This window comes from Marmota flaviventris, chromosome 12, assembly GCF_047511675.1.
Source record: "Marmota flaviventris isolate mMarFla1 chromosome 12, mMarFla1.hap1, whole genome shotgun sequence".
NCBI classification, from domain to species: domain Eukaryota; kingdom Metazoa; phylum Chordata; class Mammalia; order Rodentia; family Sciuridae; genus Marmota; species Marmota flaviventris.
The window spans coordinates 46,700,412-46,716,556 of NC_092509.1; the positions used below are offsets into that span (position 1 = coordinate 46,700,412).

Here is a 16,145-nt window from a genome sequence, read left to right on the forward strand (position 1 = left end):
CTCAATAACACAATTAATAACCTAGACTTAATTGACATATATAGAATATACCACCCAACATCAAACAGTTACACTTTTTTCTCAGCAGCACATGGATCCTTCTCAAAAATAGATCATATATTATGTCACAGGGAAACTCTTAGACAATACAAAGGAGTAGAGATAATACCATGCATCCTATCTGATCATAATGGAATGGAACTGAAAATCAACGATAAAAGAAGGAAGGAAAAAGAATTTATCACTTGGAGAATGAACAATGGGTTACTGAATGATCAATGGGTTATAGAAGACATCACGGAGGAAATTAAAAAATTCTTAGAGATTAATGAAAACACAGACACAACATATCGGAATCTATGGGACACATTGAAAGCAGTTCTAAGAGGAAAATTCATTGCTTGGAGTTCATTCCTTAAAAAAAGAAAAAACCAACAAATAAATGATCTCAGACTTCATCTCAAAATCCTAGAAAAAGAAGAGCAAAACAACAGCAAAAGAAGTAGAAGGCAAGAAATAATTAAAATCAGAGCTGAAATCAATGAAATCGAAACAAAAGAAACAATTGAAAAAATTGACAAAACTAAAAGTTGGTTCTTTGAAAAAACAAATAACATTTTTATAAAAAATAACTCTCCCCTACCAAAACAAAACAAAACAAAACAAACAAACAAAAAAACATTAGTGAGTTGCAAGTTTATTTAATTCCTGGCTTAACAGGAGACAGTTATTTTCTCATTTATGTCTATGCTCAATTTGTATCATGTGTTTTGGTTGAAAGATATGAGGAAAGCCAACCTACCACAGAACTGTAGGATGATTTTGGTAGCCTCTTCAGTCAATTGTGGATATATTTTTCTATTACAGCAAAACACGGCACATGGCAGGACAAGCTGCAGTGTAGAGTTGGAAAACATCAATAAACTTATTGTATTGGAACTTTAAATCTATCTTGTGCTTTATATGAATTTATTCATTAATGATTTTCTAATGTATTACTAGAAAATAGAAAATGTAAGTTCACTGAGTTATACAGGTCTTCCAAATATTGCCGCAGTATCAAAAAAAAAAAAAAAAAAGTCACATTGGTTAGTACCACCACTGATTTTCTCAGAAAAGCCTGTGAGTTTTGGAACGCTGATAGAACCAGGCAAAGTGGAGACTCATTTGCCTATATTTTGCATTTGTTTTGGTTAACTTGGTGCATACCATGCAAAGAGAGGGCCATTTCTGGTGGATGCAAACTTTATAAAATTTTTGCTTGGAAGCTCACGTTTTATCATTAGCAACACATACTGTTAGTTTCTTTGAAGTTACAGACTCATTTCATTCATGTTCAAGGAAATGTCTGTCAAATGCACAATTACTAAGGTTTAGCATTCATTTGCTCTTTTGAAGTAAAAATAGCACCCGTGAAAAAAGTGACTAGCTAGTTCACAACTGAAATCATTACACAAATGTTTCTTGAGCTAGCCTTTGCTTTGTTCCCAGCAATAGTACTTTATGTGTACTTTCCATTTTATCACAGAGAATATTAAAAATAAGTTAATAGTCCATTAATTTTTGATTTTCATTATTCCATTAAGGATAATCTACAGCAACCCTTTTCCTCCTCCCTCCCACCTGCGCTACCCCTCCTGTAGTACTGGGAAGTGAACCATGAATAGCTTCAGTTCAGTGCCACTGTATTAATTCATGCTGAGGTGCCAGTGGTCTCACTTACTATGGTGCACATACTGACAGTGCAAAAGCCAGATAACATCTCACTATATTTCTAGAAATAATTTGACCTCAAGAAGCCCTCTAGAAAGGTCTTGGGGACTACCACACCTTCAGAAGCACTAGTATATAAGGTATAAATACTATTTCATGTAAGCAGATTTATGCCATTTAGCTATATGTTGCTTCCTTCATATTCTTACAGATAGGATTTATGAAGATTCAAGTAAAGTTAACAGATGTCAGTCTGCCCTTGCATTGGAAAATATAGCTAATGAATCTTTCAAATTGAACTTTCAAGAAAAAATTTGTGATAATTTATTTTTTTGTGTTATTTTATTGCTATTTAAAAATGCAACTTTATAGTACTTTCACCTTGTGAAAAAATCTGCAGTTGGATTTCTGATTATAGTTGTTGTCTTGTGAAGTGATAGCCTCTTAATATAATTCTTAAAGAGGTTATTTGTGATGACATTTAATTAAAAGTTTTCATATTCTTGAACACCTCCCCCAATTGAGAAGGGAATGTGCTTGGAAATTTCTCAATTTCTTATTTGTATTCATTAACTGTGTGTGTTCACATTAATAAAAAATATGCAAATGACTATGTCACTGGACAGAATGAAATAAATTCTTGAATTACTGAAAACGCAGACCACTTCCTGTTCCAGATACTTGCATTTCTCTGGTTGGCCACTAGATGTCATGAGTGGCACAGGAGCATTGAGGGTTAGTCAGGGACAGTAGAAATTGAGCATTGAAAGCTCATACACCTTCTCGTAGTTCACTGTTTCCACGTGATCAATGCCAGAAGAACCTGATACAGTGTGATATATAGAAGCAAGGTACAACTGGAATAATGAAATTTCAAAAATAAGCCTTTTAAAAGGAGGATTGTAATAGTTCTGTTGGGTATTGTAAATGCTTCAGGTGTACTTGATACAGCTGTTATGTTCCTGGCTTTGGGTCTTTCTCTTTTTTATGGAAAGATGGATTGAACTTCAATTTAAGAATATTCAGTAATCCCTCTCAGGACATACTGTAACAGCTGGTATTTTTGTATTGTAGTAAATCGATTCCATACAACAGTCAGTAATAATTATGGCTGGGTTCTGACAAATTCCAAAGCATTTTCAATAAATTTAGCCAAAGAAAATAACGTTGTTACACAAAAATTTAACTCAATTTGAAAGTTAAACCCAGCATCACAACTTTGTTCTACAAAATGTTAAGTATTTTGCTGATTAGGATTCTATCAAACCATTTTAAAAATCTACATGTATGTTCTGAGAAGATAATTACTTGGCAGAATGTATACTTAGATGATATTTACAGTGTAGTAAATACACAGATTTGGAAAAATTTACCCTGAATGTTCATTATGAAAAAAATGAGAGAGATTAAATTCTTTTACATGTGGCAATATCTGCTCAAACAGATGTTTTGGTGTGGATTTTAAGGTTTTCTTTAGTATTAATGCAATGAAATGTTCCCCACTGTTCACATTTTAATTGTTTGATAAAAGCACGTTAATTTAAATGATATATATGGATTATAAAAGCAAAATATTATAAATTCTTTAAACCATAAGGAAACTGTAGGTTGCATAGTATTGATTGTATATTATATATCCATTTCTATACTTACAGTGGCAATCTATACCATACAAATTATGACTTTTCTCAAGGCATAAAGAGCTTAAATTAGACACACATGCACATATAACAAATGCCTGCCAATGTACATACATACATATTGCTCTAATGATAGAAATGTATGTGCATATGCTTTTCAAATTTTAACTGTTTTTAATTTCTTTTTCCTTTGAGCAAATAAAAGTCCATTAATTGATTGCTGTCTTTAAATTATATGTAGTCTATTTTGGACTTGCTTTGTGTATGAATTATTTCATTTCTACCCTTGCTTTATATAAGGAATATTTTCATGTAGTTGAATCTTAGTCCTGATTGGAATAATTTATGCAACCAAAGCAAAGTTGCTTTTTAAAATCATTGGGAAAATATCTTCTGAGCTGAGCATTAATGAAACTTTGCTTTGTCTTTTTTCTCTCATTTAAAATTTTTAGTTTAGTGATTTATATTTTCATTTGGTATTTAAAATAATTGCCCTCATATTTTTAATCAGCACTCATCTTTGTATGAATTTGTGCATTTTTAACTACACGAACCTTTGTTATATGAAGCAGATTTCAAGACATCACAACAGATAGTTTAGTCTAAGAAAGACTATTTGGTGAATTTTTTATACTAAGTTTCACTTTGACGATTAAAAAGTTAATTTGGAAGGCTTTAATGGGATTTTTACAGTTGGATTTTTTTCAAGTAAAATTTGGCAAACTCTTCTTTATTCTGTAATATGAATCAGCAACTTTAAAAGGTTTTAGGAATTAAAGTGAGCTACTTTTTCCAGTGTTTACAGTGTCTGTTTTTCCTGTTGTCCTTATATATGTTAAAATATGCTTTCAAATGACTGACTTTGTTATAGAGATTTGGGGCAAAAGCATTTGAAAATGAACATAAGTGCATTGTGTAGTTCTGAGTTCTACAAAAGTGTAAATGGAGTGTATTTTCCATTATTAGGCAGCAGTGATCCAAATTTAAACCACATGTCCTCCTTCTAGGTGTTAGGTCAGTGTAAGTTTTAATCTTGCTACTTTCTTTTATGTTTGAATTTTATAATTAGATTACCTGAATTTTAAAAAAGCCCTGGTCATATTACATTTATTGTTTGTTTATAGTGTATGAAACACTATATTGTATGTCTTAGCATATTTAATTATCAACAGTTCTGCATTATCGTCTTCATTTGTAAGGAAATTAAGCCTTATTTAATAAGATTAAAAACTTGTGCAAAATCACAGAGCTAGCAGGATTAGAGATTAAACCAAACTCTAGAGCCCTGGTGCTCAGCTGTTATGCTATATTGCCTATACTGCCTATTTTGGGATAAACTTAGGATAGTTACTGGGAAAAAAAAAAAGTTGACATTTTCCAAGATACATCAAAGCCTAGTTTTTACTAAAAGAATTTACTTATTAGCTTGGATCATTAAGTTTAGTTTAAATTACTAACACTCTGGAAATCTGTAATAATTTCTTGCTTCAATTTTAGTAAAAAAAAGAAAAAGCCTTTCAAGGTTCTTCGCAAGACTTCAGTTAGAAAACTTTGTAGTCATCATATTAGAATGAGCTTTTTAAAAAATATAATTAGTTATAGGTTGCTGACAATTCATATGGTCTTGGTTATACGTTTAAGAATTATAGCTTGAATTATGATAACAGAGGAAAGGAATTTTAGAATGGCATCGACTTACAGAAGCTTCTTAAAGTTCTCCATCTGTCCCATCAGCGGCCCCCAGACCAAATGTAAAAATCTTTAAGGAAGCCTTGGTACGTGCGTGAAGCCCATTCCTGTTTTCAATTAGAAATTGCACATCAGAATCAGAAGCTTTCTTACTGAATATCTGCATGTTGTCTGTAGAAGAAATTCTGTTAGAATTCTTGTGATCTCGTTGGTAGTGTGTGGTAACAAGAATTTAGAATTAGTTGTTGAATGTTGCCTTTTAATGATATTCTTTTTTTTTTTTAATATCTAAACGTTTCTTTTCTTTCTAGAAAGGGCTCACAAACATATAAATCCTGGGCAACAGCGTGGCTGCAGGCGGTTGAACTGGAGCTCCCCGTGGCTTTCTGAGGCGTAAGTGTGTGGAGGGTTCCCTCACCCGCAGCCTGCATCATGCCAGCTCTGTCCACAGGATCTGCTAGTGACACAGGTATGCCAAGCCAAGAGGGGCCGATTTCCTTCCACCCCTACTCCAGTCTTGTTTGGGCCGAGAGGCAGCATTTCTGTAAGAAAGCACCAACAGCTCATGCCTGTTTCTTTGTGACCAACACGAGGGGCATGAAACCAACCTAGACGTGTCCTTGGTAGAAAAGTTACCGGAGGCCTCTCTCTGGCTGCTCCTCTATCCAGGTCGTGGTGTCCTGTGGTGCTCTGTGTCGGTGTTCTCACATTGTCTTGCTTTTGGAGTAGTGCTGTGTGTTTGCTTTTTAAAAATGAGGTATTTTAAATAAACAGAAAATTCTGGCAAATTCCATGATATCTACCTGTGTTGCCCTCCACACAGATTTAACAACAGACATAAACTTTTTGCCGCCTTTGCTTCAGACCTCTCACTTTATTTTTTCTTTAAAGAAGAAAACATCCTCCCTATTCCATTCCTCTATTTTCTTCCAGACGTGATGCCTATCTCTAAATTGATAGAGGTCATTGAGGGATTCAGTTAAAACTCAAACACATTTCATCTTTTCACTTCTAAGATTTAGAGATGCAGAGTGAATGTTTCCAAGAAAAGAAAAAATATCCCATATGTGAATGTAAAATTGCCCCTTTCTGATCTAATTTAGGGATTGCAGTGGGGGTGGCAGATGCCCCTTGAAGGTCCTTCTGGTATTCCTCAGATATGGTGATTTTTCCCCTGGATGCCTATAAGGATGTGTGTCTGGGAGACCAGGGCATTCTCAGGGCTAGAGTGTTTGCTTAGCATGTGTGAGAGACACTGGGTTAGATCCTCAGTATCCTCCCCGCCTCTCAACCCCATAACCAAAAAAAAAAAAAAAAAAAAAAAAAGTGCACATGGTTGAAGGCTCTGCTTTGCATTTTGAAGACCCCTTGAAAGAAGTGGTGGCATACTGTGACTAAAAAAATTTCCTCTCTGTCACACTGGCTGTGCTGAATTTGGTCCTACTGGTCCTATTTTCCAACCAGCTGACATAGCTATTTCAGCCTATACCATTCCAATCATCTGCTCTTTATCTTCAGAAACAGCTGAGTTACAAATGTAATTTTGTGTTGTTATTATGTTACATTGGCATTTTTATTTGCACAGTTTGCAGATATCATTCTTTGCTATTTTCTGGCATTTCCATACTAACAGTTTGGAAAGTTTTGTCTCATCTTTATCTATCAAGAATTCCCCTCCCCCCCAGATAGATTTACACTAGCTTTTGTCAGGAAGAAATTTTGATTGTTAAGTTATATAAAATATTTCTTTGTCAAGATATTAATTTGGAAAACAGCTCCTTTGGAATTTTTTCCTCTTTTTAGTTATTATATATTCTCACATTTGTGTTCTTCTATATAAAAATGAATGATTTAAACTTTCCATAGTGGTTTCAGAATTATAGATAAAATTTATTTGAACCATAAATTTACTATAGTTGTGTTTTATGCCCTGCTTTTCATCAAAAAAGGTGTTATTTTAACTGAATGCAAAGTGGTTTTGCTTACATATAACTCAAAACATGATTAAAAAGGTGTATTTATGGTTTATTGGGCAGTTTAGGTGTCAGTCATGAAAAATGGCACAGGCTACTTAGTATTTACAAAGAGCTTTTCCACACATACCATCTCACTTAGTGCGTATCTAAAGTACCATCCGATTGACATTCTGCTTTATGGTATTTTTTGATCTATGTCCCAGTTGGGTTGGAATCAGGCACAGAAGACACTGTTCCAAGGTTAGTGCACTTAAGAGAGCACCTAAGTGTGGTATTCTCATCAGATGTTTGTAGTTCCCTTATAGGTCCTCCCTGTCCAGATGCATTTGGCCATCTGGGGTCATTTTTACCATAAGCCCTGTTGCTTAGCAATATGGTTGATGTTGACCCCTCATCAGGTCTCCAGCAGAACAGAGTATAACTGACGGAATGGCACCCAACGGACAGCATGCCCCAACCTCTCAGTACTTATTTGGGAAGATGCTTTCGATGTAACACTTTTACCATTCACTCCTCAGTCTTCCCCTTCCTACTTATTTCACTAAGAAGAAAGAATTAATTATACAAGTTCAACATGGTAACAACTACCTTTCCCCAGTCTCTTTGTCATTTTGATAGAAGCTTCCAAGAATTTTCTATGCATTAAACACTTACATTGTTTGGATGTGGCTCAGTGGTAGAGCACACGTTAGCATGCAGAAAGCCCTGCATTTGATCCCCAGCACCAGAAAACCACAAACTAACAAAAAATTAATCAGATATGAGTGTACATAAATACATTGTTTTGAATTTTTTTAAAGTCATGGATTTTTTATATGCTATGGCTTGTTATTTTCTGTATCAAGCAGTATGTCTTGGAGAGGTACTTCCATGGTATATAGTCACTATAAAAGTGTGTGTGTTTATGTATATTTATCTATATATCTATTCCTATACACATCTATATATCTACCTCATTCTTTTGAACTAGTTCATAGTTTCTCATACTATCACAAGGTAGTGGACCATACTATTATTAATGAAACCCTGGTTCTGCTTCTTTTGTAAATATTTTGGGAGAAAAGATGTGCACACTTAACGATACCATCAAACCGTCCTCCAGACTAGTTAAACCAGTTAATGATTTATGGACACTGCATTAAAGTTCCTTTCTCCCATATTCTTGCTGATATTCAGCATATTTAGCCTCTATAATTTTTACCACCTAATGGTAAAAACAGTATTTTAAGTGTTAAAGGTGCATTACAACTGACATTGAGGATTTTAGCAAATGAAAATACCTGTTCATTCCTCTGTGATTGTTATGATTTGGATGTGAGATATCCCCCAAAGGCTCATGTATAAAACAATGCAACAACATTCAGAGGCAAAATGATTAGGTTATGAGAGCCTTAACCCAATCAGTGAATTAATCCCCTGAATGGATTAACTAAGTGGTAAGTGATGTTGGGTAGGATGTGGCTGGAAGATGTGGGTCACTGTGGGGGGGAGCATGTCTTTTTTTTTATATATATATATTTTAAAATATTTTATTAGTTGTTGATGGACCTTCATTTATTTATATGTGGTGCTGAGAATTGAATCCAGTGCCTCACACATGCTTGGCAAGCACCCTACCACTGAGCCCTAGGTTATATATTTTGTATATGGCAAGCGGTCTCTTTTTCCTTCCTGATCATTATATGAGCCGCTTCACTCTGCCACACTCTTCCACCATGATGTTCTGCCTCACCTTAAGCTCCAAGGAATGGAACCAGCTTTGTGTGGACTGAGGTCTCTGAAACCATGAGCCTCCCAAAAAACTTTTCCTCTTCCAAAATTGTTTTGGTCAGGACTTTTTAGTCACAGCATCAAAAAAGCTGACCTAAATGGTGATTTAGGTATTCAAATCCTTTTACCATCTTGGTATTGGCTTATCATTTTCTAATTTATTGGCAGAATTTCTTCACTTTTATTTTACATATTCTTTGGTTCTTAGAGACGGTACACCATTTCTTCTGGTCAAATGTTTGTCCTTTTTGCCCCTGAAATAGTATAATTTCTTTCATAGAGTTGAAAATTTTAATGTAGTAAAGTCAATCTTTAGTTTTTTTTTTATTCTTTTGCCTAGGTAGGCCTTTGCTGTCCAAAGATCATATACATATTCTTCTAATAATTTGAACCCAGTGCCTCACACATGCTAGGCAAGCACCCTACCATGGAGCCACAGCCACAGCCCTAGGTTATATATTTTGTATATGGCAAGTGGTTTTTATACATTTGGAATTTTAATCCAACTGCATAGAGGCAATTATTTAATATAATGTTAGTCTAATTTTATTTTCTCATGGATTGTCAGTAGTGCCAGCATTTCATTCTTTCCACATAAATTTGTAGTAGCTCCTCTATCACATATCAACATCACGTTCGATCTGGGTTCTCTTTCTTGACTATAATGGTCCACTGATTTTATCTTAAGACATCTTTTCTTGGCTTTGCTAATGCATTATAGTTATAGGTAATAGTGGGGTTCATTGTGATGTATTCATACATGCATATAATATAATGTGCTCCATTTTTCCCCTGGTATCTCCCTTTTCCCTCTCCTTCCCTCCACTTATCCCTGTAGAGTCAAAGAAGGGATTCAAAGAGGGAGGGAGGAGGAATGGAAAGGGGGAGAAAGAGTAGAATTGACTAAATTATGCTTGTACATGTGTGAATATATTATAAGGAATCCCACTTTTTATGTACAGTTAATAAGTAAATTTAGTAAGTAAATAAATAGAAGGCCAGTATCTTAAGAAATTTTTAATAAACCAATTTTGTAGTAATTTTAGAGTTATAGAAAATTTACAAAGATAGTATAGAAATTTCCACATCTATATAATGAACATTTCTATGTGTGATCAGCTATAGCTATATCAAGTTAATATAAGTTCTGACTGAAGTTTCCAACTCTGATCTTCTAGCAAATGGATCATTCTAGCCTTTTTCTCTTGCTTGTCTCTAAATTCTTTCTGTAGCAGTTAAAAAACTTGCCCCTCCTATCCATGACAAGTCTATTTAATCTTAAGTTCAAGTCCAGTTTACATATCTAGCAATATCAGAGTTGTTAACCCATGGGAAACAGCTTTCATCAGCTACAGAGTTGATATTATTTTTATTCCTGTAACGGTGCCATACTTTAAAAAAATCTTATGGAATCATTTCTTTCCCACATAACACCCATGTTAGTTTTAGTTTTATAATTTCATTAAATATGATTTGTATAAACATATAATGTGAAACGTAATATATGTACAGAAACGTATGTAAAACTTTTACAAGTGCAGTTTTAAAAGTGTTCATAACATCCATGTGGCCACCACCTAGGTTAAGAAATTGAACACCTTGAAAGCAACTGCTTCTAAGTGGTGACCTCCTTTGAGATGGGCAGGGAAAATGGAAAAGATTCCTACTCCACACTATGCATAATGCATAGCTTATGATTCCAGGTCAATATGGTTTAATTTTGCTCATTGTTGAACTTTATAAATGGAATTAAGCTATGTAGATTTTCTTAGGCTGAAAGTATTCATTTAGAATGAAAAGTAGATACATATAATTATTTTAAAACCCATGAAAAACCATAATCTTTTTATTAATTAATTGCTTGACACACTTTTATATTTTCTGGCTGTCTGCTCTTTGATCACTTCTTCATATATAATACAGTCTTTAAGAGAAAAACAATTCAATCCTTATTTATTATTTTACTCTTGATAGTTTGGAGGTAAGCTGCATTCAACTTCACACAGAAATTCTGATTAAATTTTTCTTTGTATGATACCCAACTTAAAAATGATCAATGGTGCCTTATTGAATATATTCCTGACAGAAGAGAATTTGTTTTGACTAGCTTTAAATGAGAATAGATTCCTCAGCATACAATTTTATAAAACTTCAATGATTGATAGAAGCTTTACAAACTGCCTTTTGGCTTAGTATGCTTCAAATTACCCGCATACTTCTGGTGCTGGGGGCTACAGAACATGGTCATGTAATGGTACATACTCTGGACCCGCATCCTGTGTTATGAAGCCAACTTAGCACAGTGGGCTGCTGTAATAATCCTCAAAATCTTTTTCCACTGGATGGCTAACAATAAGTTAAACATATACAGCACTAAGGAACTATGTAACTAAGCCCACTACATAATTACATTCCCACTAAACCCAAATTAAATTTATCTTCAATGGCAACTCATCCTTAATTAGATTCCCTCAAATACCACCAGCCTTTATGTGTTCTTTTGTGGCTTGTCTTCTCACTCTTTATGCTGTCTTCCCCGACTTCCATGCCCAGAAGTTATTAATTTCAATGTAGTTGGGCACCATTTTCCTTTAGCATTAGTAATTCCTATATCTTATGCATGAAATATTTCCTTATCTTAAGACCATGGAGTTATTGCTTTCTCCCTCTGTATACTAGTTTTAAGACTTTAGAATTGATTTTAGTGTGAGGTGTGAGGTGTGAGGTAGGATGATTTTTCCATACAGCTATCCACGTGCTTCATGGTGACTCTTATAAAGACTGGCCTTTCCTTTTGGCTGGCAATGGCAGCATCTGGGACCTTCAGGACAGTGGTGTTAGTGGTAAGAGTGTGCATCATTGTTTTTAGTTTTATATCTCAAAGGAATCATTTCAGCATTTCTTTGTCATGTTTGTTCAGTGTGTATATCCTTCTCCCCCTTTCTTGTTGTCACATGATCCTTTATTTGTGTTCCTTTGTACTTCCTAACTAGCTGAGCATTCCACTGCACCACTGTTGATGTCATTTACTGTGTCATGAGATGGTGGCCACCAACATTGAGCCCACAGACTGGGCAGTCCCCAGGGTCTTTTTAATGGTTCCACGAGTTCTCTGGGTAAAGATTGGTGTTGTATGCTGGCAGTGTTGACAGTTTCATCCAAGGGGATATTTTCACTTGTTTTTCTGTTTCTTTCTGTCTCTTGGTGGTTCCTGAAGGGCACTGATGATCAAGGCAGAGGCAATAGGTACACTCTCAATGTGGGACTGTTCTGAATGGATAGTTTCACTGTGATCCTCAGATCCTTGACTTACCACTTACCACAGTATCATCAAACTCTTTTGGAGACAGACCCAGGAGTTTGATTTGGAGGGCCACTGCAGATGTGGCACTGATTTAGCACTGGTGCACCTCAGGTATACCATTTTGATCTTGTTGGGGTGAAAGGTATAGGATCAGCTCAGATTTGGGACACTTGAAGAAGGATCCACTTTATCCTCCTCTGAGACAAAAACTGAAAGTCCTGTGTATCCTTTTTTAAGGAAGTTTCCTTTGATTTCTAGTTTGCAACATTTCCATTAATCAAAAAATGATTAGCTATTGAATTTTGCTTTTCATTTATTCACCTTAATGATCCTGTGATTGGCTTCCTGTTAATTTTTTAACGTAGCAAATTATATTGATTTTTTGAACATTAAACCAACTTGCTTTTTAGAGACAAACTTAAATTGGTCATAATTTATTGTCCTTTTTATATACTTCTGAATTTGGTTTGCTCATATTTTGTTCAGATTTTTAAAAATCTGTATTCGCAAGTAAGTTTAGCCTGTAATTTCCTTTCTCATTCTTTTATCACCTTTTCATAAAGTCATGCCAGCAATGGGTGGAATCCTTTTTTTCCTCTTGTGGAAAAGATCGTGAAACATTGAAACTAACTTTTACATGAGTTGGACTTACCTGTTAGGCTACTTGGTTCTGGGAATTTTTTTTCAATTAAGATTTTTAGTAAACAATTCATTTATTTTAAAGGTATTAAGGATATCCTTAAATCTTTCTATTTCTTCTTGTGTCAGTTTTTGGTTAGTTTCCTTTTTCTAAGACAGGCCATTTTATAAAAATTTTCAACTTTGTTGTGAAATAAAATTGTTCATAATATCATTTTATGTCTGCAGTTTCTGTATCAGTTTCTTCTTATTTGGTCCTGATTTTGATAATTTTACTCTCTCTTCCCCACTGCTTAATTTTGTTAGTTTTTTCAGTTCTGTTAGTCTTTTGAGAGATAAAATTTTGGGATTTACTAATTGACTTTGTTCACAACTATTCAGTCTGCCTTTTTTTCTTAATGTTCACCTTTGAAACTATTCATCCCCAAGTTTTACCTTATCATTTAAAAATATTTTCAGAAAGCTGAATTTGCTTTATTTTAGTCTTCAAAGTTTCTTTAGGTTTACTTTGTGGTTTGATGCATGGTCAGTTTTAATAAGTATTCTATATGTATGTGTTTAATGGTAGTTGTATTCCTGTATGTGTCTCATACATCAAACTTGTTGATTAAGTCATTCAGATGTTTTTGTATAGGCATACCTTGGAGATGTTGTGGATTTGGTTCCAGACTGCATTAGAGCAAATATCTCAATTGAGTGAGTAAAGTTTTTGTTTTCCCAGTGCATATAAAGGTAATGTTTACTCCATATTGTGGTCTCTTAAGTGTGCTATAGCATTATGTCTAAAAAAAACCAATGTATCTACCTTAATTAGAAATATTTTATTGCTAAAAATTGCTAACAATTGAAGGTACTTGATATGTCACTGAGATATGCCATTAAAGGAAGCCACTTGAAATAGCAAGAATATGCTTTTATTTTTATTGTCAATGTCATGAAAATATGGTGTGGTCATTTTTCATTTTTAAAAAGCCTCCTATGATCCTTCTTTCCCTTTGATAATTTGTTTGTTTCATTGTGGAAAAGCAACTCTGAGCTTGGTGTGCTTTTTTTTTTTTTTTTAGTAGTTCCCAGAAAGAATTATCTTCTGCTGATTTGACTTGATCATATTTATATTTTTCACAGTTTCCTTCCAAAACAGGATTTCCAGGCCTGTATCTGCCTGTTAGCTTTTCTCTGTAAACAACAAACAGTGTGCAAATTAGCATTTGGGAAACTCTATTAGCATTACTATTTTTAGTCAATATATTGATGCTTTTGTGAACTAATTCTAAGTATTTGGTCTATTTTAGTCAATGGAATATGTATCTTTATATAATTGCAATTGGGTAAAATATTATTTTTCCAAACACAATGGCAGTAAGCAAATACCAGTGGAAGTTGACTAAATGAGCACAGATAAGCCTAAACTCTGCAGTGTGTGTATGGCCTTGAGAGCTTGTCTGGAGCTTCTAGCAGGAGTGCAAGCCCTAGTTCACCTGTAACCAAAGAAATACCCTCTTTTTACCTGGGAAGGTCATTCTCTTTGAACATACAGCTTTGATGAATAATATATATGGATCCATGAGAGGGAAGGGGGACATCATCTAGCCAGCCATGTGAGCCAGATCGGCCTTGATGATCAGTGGCTGAGAGCGGTTCCAGCCAGATGGCTTACCCACCCTTACATCCTTATATAGCCTCATGTAACGAGAATGGAACAGATTTTTTGTTAAAGTCATAATTTTGTTGTAAATTTGACCATACCGGAACAAAATATTACTGATTTTTTTTCCTTCGACAGTGCTAAATTACCAATAGAAATGGGCTGAGGACCACTTGAAAGACCACTGGGACCCTCTAATGTTCCACAGGCCACATCTCAAGGAACAAGAGTCAATCTAATTTCTTGCACTGTTTCCTCAGAGGCTTGGAACTCAGTGAGCGATTTGGAAAATGCCCATCTTTGCTTCCTTAGCAGTTTCTTGCTCAGGGAAAAATGCTATTAAAAGTGTCATTTAAATGAAAGAGAGTGTCAATTATTAAATTTGTGGTCTTATGAAATAAATAGTTATATTGAGAAACTATTTTTATAGCAAAATTTTCCATATACACTTCTGCATAATACTAAAATTGTCTAAATTGCTAGGTTTTGTATTATAGTAGGCTTCATTGTCACAACAATATTTTCTTTCTTTCTCAGCACAATATTAGTGTTCCAGAAAGAGTTTGTGATGGTTTCAGTGTCCAAATATATAAAGGATTGTCTTGGTAGATTTCAGATTCCTGTTGATATATAATGTTCCAATATTAAAAGTGGCACTAAGTTAATTACAAATTGGAACCATTTCTAGCTTAGAGATAGCTTCAAAAAATGAAAGTACAGGTATATGTATGCACTTGCCCTCAGTTAACTCAGCCTGATTTTATAGATTTTAAGGCAATTAGATAAATTGTTATTGAGCAAACTACAATATTATAATTATTTATATTGTTTTGTATATTTAAAAACTTAGCCTGCCAGATGCTCTACTAGGTTATTCAGAATAGAGGGATTGTGTAAGAAAGAGATTGCTTGTGTCAGGGTTGAATTAAAGTCTTTTAGTCTTACAGGTACTTATGGAAATAAAACACCACTTTAAATGAGAAAAATTGAGGCCTGCTATGAATGGCACTAAATAGTGCTGATTATTTTACCTTTGACAAAGTGGAAAATTTAAAGCTTGGTGTATCCCATTTTATTAATATAATAAAATTTAATAGTGTTGTTCTGGGCGTCGATATATGTTCTTTAGTGTTTATTAGCCCTAGGTTATAGTAAAATGTTTTGGTTCTTTGCCTGTCTATACTGTACAGAATGCACATATCAAAAACTAAGAAAAAACCAAATAAATACTTATTTTTGTTTTCTCAAGTCTTTTCCTATATGATTTTTAAATATTTTGGTTGCTTAACTATCAAATATGATTGAACACGGAGGACATATTTTTTATCATTTAACATAGGTTTATAGCTTCCCCAGACTTGTTCTAATAATGAAGCTATGAGGGATATGACAAGAATGGTGATATTGAATTTCTCTAGACGACCAGTAAATTTTTCCATTCTGATGTCAGGAATGTTGAGCATCTGGAATCTGCAAGAAGAGTGAATTGTTCGCTGTGGGAACACTTTCATCATATTCTGAGCCACTTATTCTCTTAGGAACTACTACTGTCTTGTACAGAATATTGTATTTTTACAGAAACAATTCTCTGGAACTGGAAAAAATTTTCTCGCTCGTGCTTCTGTATTTTTTAATGCTTTCAGGTTTTAGCTGTACCATTGTTTGGAGAATTAATGCTATTTTTAGCATTCAATTCATTTCCTTAGGCTTAATAACAGTAATTTATATTTGATCAAATACAGTGAAAAGCAATAGAAAACGAATGGTTC

The 16,145-nt window shown here is 34.3% G+C and overlaps 1 protein-coding gene and 1 pseudogene across 4 annotated transcripts in view; one reads left to right on the plus strand and one right to left on the minus strand.

Moving 5' to 3' along the window:
- Positions 1–16,145, plus strand: part of Mpp7 (MAGUK p55 scaffold protein 7) — a 227,482-nt gene that overhangs the window by 52,000 nt on the left and 159,337 nt on the right. For all 4 annotated transcript variants that reach the window (XM_071599942.1, XM_071599943.1, XM_071599941.1 and 1 more), the window contains one exon: positions 5,354–5,511. In XM_071599942.1, the coding sequence (XP_071456043.1) occupies positions 5,475–5,511 (37 nt within the window). In that variant the 5' untranslated portion in view covers positions 5,354–5,474. The remainder of the gene's footprint in view (positions 1–5,353; positions 5,512–16,145) is intronic.
- On the minus strand, positions 11,774–12,227 carry LOC114087041 (large ribosomal subunit protein uL11-like; annotated as a pseudogene).